The sequence below is a fragment of the Cyanistes caeruleus genome, chromosome 2 (genome assembly GCF_971803275.1).
Source record: "Cyanistes caeruleus chromosome 2, bCyaCae1.hap1.1, whole genome shotgun sequence".
NCBI classification, from domain to species: domain Eukaryota; kingdom Metazoa; phylum Chordata; class Aves; order Passeriformes; family Paridae; genus Cyanistes; species Cyanistes caeruleus.
Genome location: NC_141702.1, coordinates 68981782 through 68998190, shown reverse-complemented (window position 1 = coordinate 68998190; position 16409 = coordinate 68981782). Strand labels below are relative to the sequence as shown.

The window sequence follows — 16409 nt, the reverse complement described above, 5'->3', positions numbered from 1 at the left end:
TTTCTATTTTAACCCTTACTTACAGCTAACTGGAAATGATATAAACTGTGATCATCCTAATCACGTGCATTACTAACATGTTTTTCTGTTGTTCCCTCTCAGAAATTATGTTTCCAAAGAAAGCTGAATTTTTAATTCATTGCTTTAAATAATCTGAGGCTTTGTGTTTACACTGAAATCACAATTAGGTCAAAATCTGAAACTAGTTTGCCATCTCCTACTGTCTTGGGCTGTGCAAGGAGCCAATCCCTGGTACAGACAGGACTTGTATCTCTTTCTTAGAGGGAAGCAGTGCCAGCTGAGAGTGTTTTAGGGTTTCTTGAAAGAACAAAGCATAAGATACTATTGCAGTGTTCTTTTTACTGAACTTGTAGAAAAATGTGCCCTCAGTGTTTTTTTCAAGGATAGGCATGGTTGTTTTGAGGGCTCCTGATGCCTCCATTTGCTTTTAATTCTTTTTTATCCAGGTAGAAAAGTTCAAATAAATATGAGGTTAAGAGCTGTGCAAATGGATAATGTGTCATTGTGCAAGGTTTTGCATATTCATTTGAATGCCTTCACTGGTTATCTCTTCTTCTGTGTTTATTTACCCTGTTCTACCTCCTTGTCTTCTCTTTCCTCGTTGCCTTTTTTCACTCTCAGGTTGGTTCTCTTCACACAAAAACTTACACCAGAAATAGATGTTTTTTTCTTAGAATATTCTAACTGAAAGCATTTAGTTCACTATTACTAGTGCACACCATGCACATTATGATGAGCCATTGTTTGTTTTTACAACAAAATTTCAGCTAAACCATGCAATCTGTCATCTCAGTGATGCAGAAGCAGAAGACTGCGTTCACAGTTTTCCTGACTGCCCTTGAGGCTCCACTTTCCCAGACCAGACGGTGTTCCAGAAGTAACATATGGAGCATCTTGGAACAGGGTGGTAGTTGACTTCTTCTCTCAGCATCATGGCCTCATGATCCATATTTGGCATGAGTCTTTCTCAGATGATTTTGCTCTAACTCTTTTGCTTCTGAAGAAGAACAAAGGGCACTGGAGCAGAAATCAATAATTTATTAAAGCATATTTCATAAAAGCTGTCTTATGGGTCTCAATGTTTAGGGCCTGTTTCTCGTTTGTGAAAAGGCTACTGTACAGCACTGTAGCAGAAGGGTTTTAGTGGTTGGAACAGATTGCATTTAATGTTGTTTCTGTGGCCAAATTGGTGCAGAGTGGCTTTAGGGTTGTGAAAAAGCTTATTAGTAGTAGTATCCTAGGAATCGTGTTACACATATTCATGTGTTTCTGTTTGGGTTGTATATGCCCTGATTAGGGTGATGTGTCATCCTTAATTCAGTTTAGTTTGGAGCCCACCCTTAAAAGTGTGTGCTTTGTGTCTGGCAATGGAGGTGGTAGCTGAGAAACTCATGAACTGTACTTAGCAAGTGCTGAAAGACATGTGTCAAGCTGCTTGCCATGAGAAATGCTCTGATGCGTTGTTTCAAATCCTATGATACTACTGTGGCAGCATTGAGAAGGCATACACTGAGTTTTGGGCCATAATGTGGATTTTGTTCTGATCCCAAGGGCACTCTGCAGCCTTACCTTTCACAGGACTTTATGTATGACTGCTGTGGAGAAGTGAGCAAGAGAGGGAGGTGATGTTTAAGATGGGTGTGTGATGGTTATTACATTAGGGTAGCAGTGACAGAATATTAGCTATCTGGCTCAAGGCTGCTGGCTTTTGAGGTGTGCTTAACAGTTTGCTTTTCTCAAATGATTTCTTGCATGATGTGTGCTGTGAGGAGATGATAATGGCCACAGAAGATGCTTTTTGTTTCTGAACGAATGTGCGTGTCTGTGCTGCAGTTCTGAGACAAGTAATGCTTGGATTGTGTCATGCTCATAAATATACTTGTCAGCAACCCCTGTAATGGGTAATAATTCAGGCAGTTTGATGTGTGGGGAGTATGAACTGGAAGTTTGTAAATTGAATGATTTAAGAGTAGGAAATACACTGCATTTGTCTGCATTTGATAAGGGTAATCTTGCTAACCGTTCTTGACTTGCTTTGAAAATCTTGAGTGTGGGGGAGCCCACACTTGGAAATAAATTCCAGAACCTCATTGCTGTAATAAATTGTGTATTCCTTGGGCTTGCTGTTTGTATCCAGGCAATCTGTATGATGGATTTAAAGATATGTAAACACCAAATCTTGAAATGATAAAAAAAAGGTTATTTTCAAATTTTTCTGGCTCGTATAAAATGTATTAGAGAAAGCATTTTGAAGGTAGAGCTTGCTGTTTAAAAAAACATATACCCTCCCTCTTCAAACACCAAACCAAAACAAAAATACAGCCAAACCCTTACTGTCTCATCCCTAAGTTATTGGAAGAAGGGGTTTGTGCATTATTTGATATCTATCTTTGACTGTGATATTCAAAATGCTTGGTTTGGCTGTTGGTGTAAGCCCCTCAGATTTCAACAGTTTTCATTCTGTTCAACAAGTAAATCTGAATTCAAGCATTTATTGCTACTACTTATGATGTTACCAGCACTCTGCCTAGTCCTTGGAAACAGAAGAAAAGTCAAAAACCATTTTATGCTCCCAGTCCTGTGCAGGGCTTTTCTGCTTTTGACCTCTGTGAAACTAAGTGGGCATACAGGCACTTAATTAGCTCAGCTGCCTGTGGAGCTCAGTCAGCTGGGAGATGTGGCTGTTACACGTTGCTGATTCAGTGGGTTAGCTTGCATCTTCTCTGAGGCTGTTATTCCAGGAAAAGAGAAAGCTTTTTTACGTCTTCCTCTTCCAGCAGCTCTGTGAACACCTTCCAAGTTCTGCAGTGCTCAGGGGGTTTCTAGAGTGGTGCAGAAAGATCAGGAAATATGTAAAAATATCTTTCACACTATCTGCAAGATACATTTCTGTATTTAATACAAATGGAGATGTTTTGAGTGCAAGTCTCATTTATGTATCAGTTATTGAATGAAAGAAAATGATTTTTTCTCATATACTAGTAAAATTGTTTAGAAAATTACTAATGCAAAAATTCTTCTGCTGTAGTGCTGTCTTGATTAGTAAGATGTAGCAGATTCAGTTGCCCAAGCTTTGTGCTGCCATGAGGCTTCTTGGGGGAGGCACTTGCTCTCCTCCAAAGCTGACATAATTTATATATAATTTGTAAAGAAAATGATGAGTTAGCAGCTTGAAGCAGGTCTTGCTTTTTCAACCTTTTTTCATACTTCTTCCTGTACATTAGACTCCTTTCCAATCTGCCATTCTCATTCCACTGTTCTCTCTCTTACCTAGAAAATACAGAGCCGTCGTGTTGCTGCAGTTGCTGTCAAAATGCTGCCACTTTCCTCCTGGATTTTGAAATGAAATCTTGATTTATTGTTCCCAGTTCAATTCAGTCCAGCCCCCTTCCCTCTTGTGCTTTTCTTCCACCTGAGGGTTCTCCTTTTGCACAGTCATGCTGTATTGATGATGGTGATTAAAGAAATTGGAGATCAGGTTGGTTTTGTTCTAGATGATTGTGGGAGTTAGCAGTTGCCAGCACTAACATTCATCTGTTGTATGTGTAAAAGGTGTTTTTACTTCAATATAATTTTTGAAAATTTATTTTCCAGTATTGGCTTAAATTGTGCTTTAGGGGCAGTTGAAATGCGTCCATTCATTGAAACAATTGGAAAATGTACAACCGCCTACATCATCTGTTACCCCAACGCAGGTGTGTTGGTGCACATGTTCCTATGCTTACAGGCCCATGAAATGTAGCTAACCTGTTCCATCTTGTTAGCAGTAATACAGTTGAAATAACTTGAAAAGATGATTTATTAAAAAGGGAGTAAGAATATTTTAAACTGCTGAAAGTAACTGTTGTTAGTTCTTTGACAACGAATCCAGAATGATTTCTTGCATAATTAATAATCTGCTGAGTAGTGATTGCAAGGGTGATGAGGCATTTTAGTCCTCATACAATTGTAGCTGCTTTAAATGGGCCTTTTATGGAATTTACTTCTGTTCTTTAGGACTTTAAACAAATGGCAGTACTAAAAAAAATTATGTTTTAAGGTCTTCCCAATACTTTTGGTGGTTATGATGAAACTCCAGAAGTGACTGCCAAGCATATAAAGGTATAAAATTCTTCTTCTGATTATGTCACATCTGATGTACTAGTAGACAAGAACTCTGCTTGTGTCCTGTGCATACTTGTTACAGTATTGGGGTTGGATTTTTTTTCCTGCCTGTCATTTGGATTGTTTATAGACAATTTGCTGAATGATAGTGATTTGAAGTATCACACTAGGAAAACTACGTAGGAAACTGAAAACCTTAATTACTTCTATGTACTAAGCAAAGGTTTCCTGCCGCTTGATGTGTGCACGTTACTCATTGCACTCCTGTGTTCTTACTGTTATGTTTGGGAATTGTTCAAAAATTCTGAGTGGTGTTTATTAGCTTGGCACAGTTTTACAGAGTTGTGTGTACAGGAACTGCCAATGTTGGGGATGTTCTAGTACAGGGTGTCCTTCCCCATGCCACTGGATCTGTGCAAGACAGAGCTGTGTGTCTAAAGCTGCAGTGTCAGCAAGAACATGGTATAAAATAGGCCAGTTTCAAATGTAGTCTTTTGAGATTACCTGTTGAAATTTCTGGTTAGCCTTGGGAATCCAATCTCAAATCATAAAGAGACAATGTAGTGCTAATTGCTTTTTTTAATTTAGTGTTTTTCTTGTGAGCTCCCTGAATTGCTTCACATGTGGAGAAAAAGAAATAAATAAATATTTCTGTAATATAGCTTTAATAACTTTGAAATTGTTCCTTTAATAACTTTGAAAAAATGTTCCGTCCTCTTACAGAATTTTGCTTTGGATGGTTTGGTCAACATAGTTGGAGGCTGCTGTGGTACCACACCAGCACATATCAGGTACTTCATGTGCTACAGCTCTGGTGGACTACAAAGTAAATTTAAGTGTTGCTTCTGTGGCACAATATTCCATGGCTTGTCTTAGAGTTTCCTGAAAAGATGGATCACTTGAATGCGAATTGCAGCAATATATGAAGTGGGAACAACCTGGCTTTCATAGCTGTGCACATCATGAAGAATGAGTAGAGGGGTGGTTCAAACAAGAATTAAACCTCTTTGGTTTTATCATCTGAAACTGCTCTGGAATTCTCCCTCTTCATTGGTAGATAGAGTAGACTTCCCATTCTCTGCTTTGTTTTGTATTTTCTTTGTCTTTTTTTGCAGTCCTAGCCACAAGGTGAAACTTAAGGTTTCCTTTGATGTTAGAGGGGAGGAAGGGAGGTGTTTGTGTGTTTGTTGGGGAAATTGCTTAAGAGAAGTTTTATGAATGCTATACAGCTGGTGCTGTTCCTGGCGAATAAGGAGCATTTGATGTCTTTCTCACTGCAAGTAGGTCAGTGGGAAAGCCTCCTTTTTTCACTTAAACTCGAAAAGAAAAAGTGCCTTTGTGATTAATTTTTACCCTGATATAAACTGGGCAGCGGTGACATGTAAACATGTAGAGGAGAATGTGTGTCAATCCTGACTAGAGTGCACAGAAAGTGAATGTGAACAGCGTGAGTCATTCTGGCATCTGAGAAATGTGTCACAGTACAGAACAATGTTTGTCCCTTGGGGTTTGTTTGTTTTTTATTGGGGGGAGTGGATATGATTGTTAGTTTTTGTTTGTTTGGGTTTGGTTTTGGTTTTTGTTTGGTTGGTCGGTTTTTGTTTGGATTTTTTTTGTTTTGTTTTGGTTTTTTTTATTTGCTTGGTGTTTTGAGGGCTTTTTTTTTTGGTTGATTTGCTTTGGTTTTTCAGTCATTAGCAGTTGCACAGCTCAGCAAATCATGAATATGGTAAGAGTCAGTGTACTTGAGGACTGATTCTGAAATCCTTCAAGTGTCCCATTGTATCTCATTCTGTATTTGAAAAACCTTCAGCCTTGTACATTTCCTGCACATAGCTATGTTAGGATCTTCTGGGAGTGTATTTTTGCCTTTGGCCTCACAAAGTGAAACTGCCTAATTAGTCTTGTCTCTACAGGGCTAAATTAGAAATGTAGCTGTATGTCTAATATATTCTGTTTAAGTCTTTTCTGGAGTAATTTAATTTTATTGAAAATGTTCTTATTTCTGTAACTCAGAAAAATTGCCGAAGCTGTGAAATTCTGTAAGCCTCGAGTTCCACCTTCTCTCTCTCAAGGATACATGCTGCTGTCAGGTAAAGTGTGTAATAGTTTAAATTTCTTAGTAATGCAAGTTTCCTTTATAAATTTATTGGCTATTTTCTCCTGATCAGAGCAGTGCTGTGAATGTGTGGTTTCTACCTGAATCCAGCAAAATTATGGATGTGTAACCAGATCTAAGTCTTCCTGTTTTGGCTAAAGGAGTAGTAGAACATTTTCACTGCCATCTTGTATAATATAATCAAGCAAGCATATTTACTCTGCAAGTCTCAGACATGTTGTAATGGTGAATGAGTATCTTTGTCTTCACTTTACAACTGGGAGGGTCAAGCAGAGATAGACCAGGTAATTTGGCTACAGTTATTGGCAGAGCTGGGATGAGATCCTCGTACACCAGCTGTGAAAGGGCTGCCCTGTCTCACCTCAGATGCTGAGTCAGTTGTACTGGGACTGTGTTTCAGCAATACATCTGTGTCTAGAACATGTTTTGTTTTAACAAATCTGAGTGTTCCATACTTTGGGCATTCTTTTAAGCCTTTGAGCCTTTGTATCTGAGTAGAACAGTACCATTTTTTCAGTCTGGTATTTTAACCTCAGGTAAAATCAGTTTAGCATAAAGTATATCACGGTTGGCCTGTGATGCCTTAGCTTATTTGGTTCTGTAGTTTGTTTGCCTCTGCACTGCCTGCTACCCAAGAGCCCAACTGGCCTTGTTTCTCTGAACTAGGGTATGTGGTTACGAGCTACCCTTGTTGGTCAGTCAGTTCAGTGGCTGCTGCTTCTCTCAGTGTCATGCATGAGGTAACGTAGTTGAAAGAACATACACACAGATGTCCAAAGCACTTCTGTATTGGAAAGGTTTGCTGTTATTTTTTGTGGGTCAGGTAAATTATTGATTGTCATTGAGGAAGAATAGAAAGATTTGGTGTATTTATTGACAGTTGTTTCATTGCATTGCTCTGATAGTTACTCATTAGAGCACTGATGTGCTGAGAAATCACTATTCGAGGAGAGAGACCTTTATTTTACAGTTCAGAAAAGAGATTTTGTCTTTCTTATGCAGTTTTTTCTTTTCTGTTTTAACAAGTATGTTCAAAAATATCTTTTTAAGGTCTGGAGCCATTCAGGATTGGGCCATACACCAACTTCGTTAATATTGGTGAACGCTGCAATGTTGCAGGATCACGGAAGTTTGCTAAACTCATCATGGCAGGCAACTATGAAGTATACATGTTAACAGTAGTCTTATATGAATAATAGTCTTTATAGCTGATGCTCTGATTTTCCATTGCTCCATTATCCTATTATTGTTTGTTTTGCTGGCACAAAGCACTATTCTATACCAGTTACAAGAGTAAGAAAATATGGAGGATTTATATTTTTCGCTGTTCTTTGTTTCTCTGCTTGCCAGCTGCTAATAACTTTGTGAGAAGAGCTTTACAAAAAATTTTTTTTTTTTTGACAAGTATTACAGGAAACTTTTAATTTTTAATTTAGTTATACAGCTGGTAATGGTTTAGAAAATGTCCTGGTCTGTGCTGTATCTAAAGGTTTATTTACAGAGAACAGGGGAAGGAAGGTGGGTGTATTCCCCTCTTTTAAGATGGGAGGTACATCTGACTTGGGTTAGATTGTGGCACTGTGCAGCTCTTGCTCTCTCTCCCTTCCACGCTTCCCCATTTCTGCTCAGCATTATGATTACTTCTAATTGCTGCTTTGATTTCTGACTCCAACATGCTACATAAGCATTGGTCCAGAAAAAGATACTTAGAAAGTAATTGCGTTCTTGAAACTACTGCAGGGCAGAAATGAAGAGGCTGGAAGGCTCCTTTACTGGTGTGAATTGATACTGTAACATTGAAACAAATAGAGTGATTTTCTTGAGAGCTGAGACTCTGCCCCAGAGTCTCTGATGTTATATCAAATCAAAGTGAAAGCCTTAGTTTATATTTTTGGAAGTCTGACTCTTAGGCTCATAGAAGTCACGAAGCAGGTTAGGCCTATTAAATGGAGAGATCTTTAAATACAAGTTGTTAGGGACTCTGCAGAATGACAGGAAAGAGAAAGTGAATAGATATTTAAACAGGTTCAGATATTTAAACAGGCTGGGGGAAGAGCTTTAGTTTTCATTCTTAGCGCTTGTGATTATTCTGCAGCTGGCAAAAGTGTTGAACAGCCTTTACAAATTAGGTATCCTGTGTTACAAAACACCTGAGCTTGTGATACAAGGCCCTTATTTCATACCATCACAGAGACTGTATTTTCCTGTAATCTTGTGCAGTCACAAGTCCTTCTTACCAAGCAAATCTTAAATTATTCAATTAGGCATATGACCAACTCTCTACAGGTGGTGATGCTACCAGCACATCAAGTCTCTGATGTCATGTTTTGTAAACAAATTAATTATGAGTTGTTCCATATTAGCAACTGTTTTGTATTATTGTGCATCATAGACCATTTCCTTATTTTCTTATAGGATGTCTTATAAATTTTTGACTGCATGCTTAGCTTGGAGAAGTGAAATGTTATCCTGAGAATAACTAGGATTTTTTTCTTCTCAATGTTGTTTTGGTTTTTTATTTTCTTCTTTAGGAAGCCCTAAGTGTTGCCAAATTGCAAGTTGAGATGGGTGCCCAGATTCTAGACATAAATATGGATGATGGGATGTTGGATGGCCCTACTGCAATGACCAGATTTTGTAACTTGATTTCTTCAGAACCTGATATTGCAAAGGTTGTAATTGTCACAATAAAGAACATGTTACTGACTTGTAAATTGCATGCAGAAGATCTTGATACAGTTTCATTTAATAACCAGTTTATGTGTTTAGGCAGATGTAGTTGTCTCCTGAGAGGAAGTGATACTGTAATAGAGAAGGCCTTTGGATGAAGCAGAGGCTTTCCTGCCTGCTTTCACATAAATACATGCCAGTCCTTTTCTCTGGCTAGAAAGGCTGGATGCAGGTTCATGCTGGAACAGTTATGAGCCATAATGTATATGTTGGCAGTGCATAATGCCTACCACAGAACTTAAAGTTGCTATGGATATAGAATGGCTTTAAAATATAGTTCTTCAATGTGCTTTCTCTAAAGATGAGTAGCTAAATCAGAAACACAAGATATTACAGGGAGAAGTAGAGATCTCTGTATGATATGTAATGGAACTGCCATGGAAGCTCTGGAAATAAGTTTGCTCTGAGATTTCCATTTAAAGCAAAATGCATCTCTGAATATCTTGTGAAAACTTTTATTCATAAATGTTGATTAATGTTGTGTGCATTTTTATGTCCAAATGGACAAACATCACATAGAACTGTAATTCCTAACTTCTGTGTGCTCTCCTGGCTTACTTCTCTATTATTTCCAGGTGCCATTATGCATAGACTCCTCAAATTTTTCAGTGATTGAGGCAGGTTTGAAATGTTGCCAAGGGAAATGCATTGTAAACAGTATCAGTCTAAAGGAAGGTGAGGAAGACTTTCTGGAGAAAGCGAGGAAAATTAAATTATATGGAGCAGCTGTGGTTGTTATGGCTTTTGATGAAGTGGGGCAGGTGAGTGTCACTTTAAAGGAGAGGGGGTTTTTCTTCCGAAGTGTAAGGCTTTCTTCCTCATTTTCAAGACAAAGTTGTTTTGTTTCAGTGTCGCAGTTGATTTAGAGAAGTTCTATATAACCTTAGCAGTAGTTTTGACCCTGATTTTTAAGCATTTCTTATGCTGCTCAAATGTTTGAAGTATCCGTGTTCCACTAAGTGGAACTCTTTTAGTTCAAGAGTGTCTCTTGCTATTCAGACATGCTGAACTCTTCCTTTATAAATGATATTTTTAGTTCAGAAACTGTTTCTCATGAGAGTGAAATCTTTGTGAATTAATTTAGTTGTGTTGAAAACCGCATATTAAGCTTTGCATAGGATGATGAAACATTGGGCAGTGAGATTGCTTTTGTAAGCAGAGTGAAAACTCCAGGTATAGGGGTGGTGAATTTTAAATACAGTATTGTTATATAGAATCCTTTTCTAATATTTGTCATGTGCACATTCTGAGTCCTGAGTCATTGGAGCTGTAAATGATTTCTGGAGAGTTTATTTTTTGTGTGGTCTGTACGTTTCATGTCAGAATTATTTTTCTTCACTAGGCAACAGAAACAGAAACGAAGATTGCAGTCTGTTCCAGAGCTTATCATCTCCTTGTGGAAAAAGTGCATTTCAACCCAAATGATATAATATTCGACCCTAATATTTTGACCATAGGAACTGGAATGGAAGAACATAACCTTTATGCCATAAATTTTATCAATGCTACTAAAACCATTAAAGTGAGTTGTAAGGTTATTTTAACTTGAAGTATATTGCTGAGCTTACTTAACCCTAAACTCCCATAAAACAGAAAAACACCCCATCCCCCCTTCAAACAACAACAAAACACTACTGAAAAATTTTACACATTTTAGCCTGGTGAGGAGGTCTGCTCTTCTGAGGTCCAGACATTCCCCACTATTGCTGTATTTCCAGCAGAACAACTTTAGATGGTTCTATAAATATATTTCAGTCCATTTTTTGTACTGTAGTCAGGACCACATTTCAATGCAAGCTAAAAGGACCCCTTTGAAGGTATGATAAAACTGCTTTTTATTAGTAAAATTCCTTTTTCTGTGGAAGGGATTTGTTCAGTGACCTGACTTTTTATGTAGCCAAAATATGTGTAAAGAAGTATAGCAGTGAAGGACATCACCTGCATACAGCCAAGGGAACTGCACCGTTGTGTTTTTCAAGGCACCCTGATGTGGAGATGCTCTGTCAGAAGCAGTTGGGGGCTGAATACCCCACAGACTGCTTTGTCATCACAGAAGTGGGGCTGCACCCTTGATTGAGTTTAGCTGCTCAGCTGCAGCCTGCTTCTGAGACATGCAGGCAGGCAGACTGGCTGCTCCTGTTTCCAGCAGAGTGGGGACTGGAAGAACCAAAAGTAGGTTTGCATGGAGAAAATATGGAATGCTGCAGTGGGAGGACTGGTGTGTTCAGAATACCACCTGTGGCAGTGGAAACTACAGTAGCTGCTAGATCTTTCCTTTACTTGTAAATTTTTCTGCAGATTTGAATTGATTTTTATGAATTTGAGTAACTAGAAGGATCTGGAACAGGGAAAAGAGAAAGGGTGCATAGCCAATGCGCTGAGCTCAGGGACCAGCTGTTTTATGAACTGAATGCTTTACTTAGATTTCCTTTTTGGAAAGCACTCTCCTAAAAATCTGTGTGCAATTCGTGTAGGAAACACTGCCAGGAGCCAGGATAAGTGGAGGTCTTTCCAATCTGTCCTTCTCCTTTCGAGGAATGGATGCCATTCGAGAAGCAATGCATGGAGTGTTCCTTTACCACGCGATTAAGGTATGATGTGCTTTTGGCTTCCATATGTTTGCACTTGGCAGATGTGCAGTGCTATGTCTGACAGCCTTGTCTGGGGGATTCTGTATGGTTTTTTTTCCAGTATGGCATGGACATGGGAATTGTGAATGCTGGGAATCTGCCTGTGTATGATGATATCCACAAGGAATTGCTACAGCTGTGTGAGAATCTAATCTGGAACAAAGATCCTGATGCGACAGAAAAACTTCTACATTATGCTCAGGTAACTTCCAGTTTTAAGCTTTGAACAGTAGTTAGTGTAGTACCTGAGCCTCACCACCTCCCTACAGGCAGTAGGCAAAACAGCCTATAAACTGCATGTGTCAGTATAACTGTGGGTGTAAGAATTTGCTAATGATACTACAAGTGGTTCAGTTATTAACACAGAATAAAATGAGTATCCTGTGATAGATCAAACCTCTCCAGTTTCATGCCATGGAAGAGCCTGTGCCAGAGTTCTTAACGTGATTCAGGAGACCAAGCTGCATAGGCATTCTCTAAAGAAAAAAACCAACCCCTCAAAAAATAAGAAGTAAAAATCTCAAACAAACTTTGCCCCAAAGAAAACCCTCACAAACCAACAAAAACAAACTGAAACCGGAAAAAAAGGCCATCCCGTAAGCGAGCTGATCTTGGTGCTGGAACTTAATTGACAAGTGCACTGTGGGAGACAAAGAGTAAACCTCTCTCTCTCTGGTGGTAATGGTTTGCATGGAGTATATAAAAAAGGTGAAATAGTTGCTTGTGATTTGTGGCTGTGCCATAGACTTCCAATTCATGTAACTTCAAGGTCGAGAACCAGCTGTTTAGTGTTTTGAGATGTTTTAGTGATGGTGGTGGTAAAGGACAAAGATTACACATTGTCCATAGGGTAACTGGTGAAATTCTTTTCTGAATGGAAGATACAGCAAAAATCTCTCTGAGTTAGGTGGCTCTTAGATTCAAGTGCACAAGATTTGCATGCCTGTTTTGTAGCTCCTGGAAGCAATATTTTTGTGCTTCATTTTGTTTGTATTTTGCCCTGTGGTAGTGAATACTTTATAGTAACAGTGACAACATGTTAAAAACTAGTACAGGAAGACTATCCCTTGTGCTTGGTGTCCAAGCAATTTACGTGGGAGTGATCTTGTCTGTTTAAGCTAAGTTGCATCATTGGGGAATTCAAGATTGCATAAAGATGAAGGAAAATAAAGGGAGAGTTAGAAAGGGGATACTTGAGCAGTGTTCCTGCAGAAGAATGTGAATTTAAGTGAAGCCTTAAAAGTAGAAATGAAAGTGGATGATGAGTACTAGGTCTACAGGTTTGGGAAACCATTGTTGGAAAATCTGCTTTTATTCATGGTGGTAGTTTTACTGAGGGAGTAAAACAGTCTAGTGGCAAAAAAGAGGAACTTAATCCTTGCAGATTTAGGGAATCAGTCTTCATTTGAAGTTTGAGATTAAAAACCATTTGCCATGACATAATTGCAGACATTATCAAACACTGTTATTCCTGCATGTCCACCTTACAGTGTCATGGGTTATTTTTAGGCTGGTGTGGTTCCCTTGTTAAACTGTCTGGCCAGAGGTTGAAAAGCACTTGGTGTCTTTTCAGTGAATCACATAAAGTGATTCCTGAGGTGGATAGAGACTTCTGGAGATCATCTACTACAAGCCTCCTACTCAAATCAGGGGCCAACCAAGACCAGGCTGCTCAGGGACATGTCCAGTCAGTTTTTTAATATAATTAAAAATCAATGCATCTCTACCTTGTCTCCAGGCAACATTTTATTCCTTCTTTCATTCCCTTTACAATCTAGACATATGAGAGGAATACAATTAGGCAACAAGAAGCTGTGAAATTAGCTAATATTTGTATAAACATGATTGAAAGCTTGTTCTGTTTTCTGTTCCCATGAGTGAGGTCTTGTTTCTGTGGCGTTATCTTAAAAAACTTGCTGTTGGGCACTCAAGTGTATAGGAAGTTCATAAGGCCTGAGAGATGTCAGATTATGTCTAATAACTGAGTTAGGAAAAGAAATTACTTGCCTGAAGTGTGTTGGCTGAATTAATGGATAAGGTGCTCTTCTACAAGCCTTCCTGGGGTTGTGCTTGTGAACTTTCTTGCACTATGAAGCCCTTTTAGCTTCTGTGTTCATAGCCAATGGGAGTATGAGTGTGAGACAAAGAGGATATGTGGTAGTTTGGGGCAGTCTGTGTGTGTGACAAACAGTAGTTTTGTAGGCTGACTGATTGAAAACACATCTGTGGTACAGAATAACATAACCTTTTCCAGCAGAAACTGAATTAGTGCCAAATTAATTAGAATTTTAAAATTAAATGTAATGTGTGGGCCAGGAATCAATTTAAAACATGTTCCCAGAAGTAAATCCCTTAGGATTAGTCATGTCATCATTTTTATGAGCATAAAAATTGTCAAACTGCTCTCTCTGTTTTAAAAAATATTATTTTGTTTACCTTTTCACTGAGGTGTGTACCTACTGGGATGTAGACTCCCTGGGTGCCTGTATTACATCACAGGTCTTTGCAACATGATTTGCATGTATATAAACCTTTTGAATAGTCTAAAATTATTTTATGAGTCAGTACTTGGAACTGTCCTTTTTTTTCTGAAAGTGAAGTCCATAATTGTACTTCTTATGCTTGCAAGCTCCTATGGATGTCTTGTCTTTTCAGAATCATGCCCAAGGAGGAAAAAAAGTTGTACAGACTGATGAGTGGCGTAAAGGCTCTGTGGAGGAAAGGCTGGAATACGCTCTCATAAAGGTGAATCTGTGCAGAAAACTGTCCTGTCCTACCCATCAGTGCTCAAAGGCATGATCCCAGCTCAGACCTTAAGGGACATATTTGGTTTTAAAAGTTCTTCGGCTACCATTTTTTCACAAGCCATTGATTAACAATGAATAATAAATCAAGTGATCTATTTAACTTCAATAACAGAGAAAACTGTAGAGGTGTGTCTTTAAGCTTCAGAAGTTGAAGTCTTTGACCCTTAATATTTTATCCCACTGATGTTGGTAGAAACATACAGCTTTTACTTTGGAGCACACTCCTTTTACTCCCTAGTAAATCCCTTTTTTGATCCATTAGTAGTACTGCACTGAGTGACACTTGCACTGTGGAAGCAACCTTTGAGTGTTGGGTTTCTCTGATGACATAGTTAAGAAAAATGAACAAATCTGATAATAGGAACATGCTGTGAATAACTTTATCTGCCTAACAGCTGTGGTGTTTTGATTCCTAAGCAAGCCTTGTTTTCAATGCAGGTATTTCAATGAGGTGTTTTTAAAGACTGTCAGTATCTACAGTATCTATTTGTACTTTCATTGTGGGATTTTTCTGGGGATGAGGCAACTAAATGAAAGTTTAAAAACTTCTTTTTTTTCCCTCAGGGCATTGAGAAGTATGTCACTGCAGATACAGAAGAAGCAAGATTAAATCAGGAAAAATATCCTAGACCTCTAAATGTAATTGAAGGGCCTTTGATGAATGGCATGAAAATTGTTGGTGATCTTTTTGGTGCTGGAAAGATGTTTCTGCCTCAGGTAATGAGAAAATAATGTCGTATATTTTCCTACTTTACAAAACCTAGCATTGTAAAATGTAGCCAAAACTTTCTGTACTGGCTGTTTTTTCAGATACAGCACAGGAATTGTAAAAATTCAGGTACTGCTGAGAAGCAGCCATTTTCTTTTTTTTACTTTGGAACTTGACTTTCTTTGTGTATGAATGTCCTGGATGTTTGTTTCTGTTCTTCCTGAGTGTTTTTCTTTATTTGAAATGCAGTTTTAAGTCTGACCCCATGAAAACGCGCAAGAGAGAAAAAAAGCCCAAATAAAATTTGCTGTGTTAAGTACCTTCCAAGTCTGGGCTCATCTGTGGCTTTTGGTTCTGTTGTGAGTGGCCTGGGAGGCTGCACTGTGGAAGGAAGTGTTGTGTGTGGAACCTTAGCCCAGTAAGGTGTGCAGCCTGCTGCCACAGAATGATCTGATTACTGGCACCCGGTGCTGCAAATGAAGTTTCATTTATTGCCTGAATGAGAAAGCTAAAAGAAAACTGAGGTTATTCCTATACCTTGTCTTCATTGTTTATTCTGCCCCTACCTTTATCTGTGCAGGTGATAAAGTCTGCTCGAGTTATGAAGAAAGCAGTTGGCCACCTTATTCCCTATATGGAAAAAGAAAGAGAGGAAAGGAGAGCCGAGCAAGGCAGCAGAGAAGAAGAGGCAAGATACAGGCCTTTGTGCTGTAGTTCTTTCCTAGAATGCTATGACAAATACAGAAATTATTTATTGCTATTTACATTTATTATGCTGGAAAGTTGATGCAGTCATATGGAAACTGACCATCTTGGCATAATTTGAAGTAGGTTTGAAGTTCATAAAGTAGAGATTTTGTGGAAATCTTCTTTGTGTGTGCCTAAGCTCACAAAGTTTTCTGAATGATGCCAATGAGCCTTTGTAGGCCTTCTATGTCAATGTTACCAATTTCTTGTATTTTTACATGCATTTAATTCTGATTTATTCTAACTTTATGACGGATTTTGCTACTCGTTTCTAATACTTCTGCCCTTGGTGAACTCTCTAACTCTCCTTTAAAATTTTTAATGGTTCCTAATTCTTCCCTTGAAATCTTACAATATATTTGCTGTGCATCTGTTGTGTGATTGTCCAGCATAAATGTAACAAATACAGCAAATAATTTGGAAAGAAAAATGGCCTGATAATTAAACCTGATTGATCTTAATGAGAGGAGGAGGATGCCTTGTCTCTTCTCCCTTACTTTTTCTGGATGTGAAGGTGTCTTCTCTCCTGTATCTCAAGTGAA

At 38.5% G+C, this 16409-nt stretch overlaps 1 protein-coding gene across 5 annotated transcripts in view; it reads left to right on the top strand.

The window, feature by feature from the left end:
• MTR (5-methyltetrahydrofolate-homocysteine methyltransferase) overlaps positions 1-16409 on the top strand; it is a 50324-nt gene that overhangs the window by 14857 nt on the left and 19058 nt on the right. For 3 of the 5 annotated variants that reach the window (XM_086877717.1, XM_086877719.1, XM_086877718.1), the window contains exons 9-21: positions 3616-3716; positions 4061-4122; positions 4849-4916; positions 6142-6218; positions 7295-7407; positions 8776-8916; positions 9550-9735; positions 10317-10496; positions 11449-11565; positions 11666-11806; positions 14260-14349; positions 14976-15128; positions 15701-15808. In XM_086877717.1, coding sequence (XP_086733843.1) covers positions 3616-3716; positions 4061-4122; positions 4849-4916; positions 6142-6218; positions 7295-7407; positions 8776-8916; positions 9550-9735; positions 10317-10496; positions 11449-11565; positions 11666-11806; positions 14260-14349; positions 14976-15128; positions 15701-15808 — 1537 coding nt within the window. The remainder of the gene's footprint in view (positions 1-3615; positions 3717-4060; positions 4123-4848; positions 4917-6141; positions 6219-7294; positions 7408-8775; positions 8917-9549; positions 9736-10316; positions 10497-11448; positions 11566-11665; positions 11807-14259; positions 14350-14975; positions 15129-15700; positions 15809-16409) is intronic. The other 2 variants (XM_086877720.1, XM_086877722.1) reach the window with 1 other exon arrangement.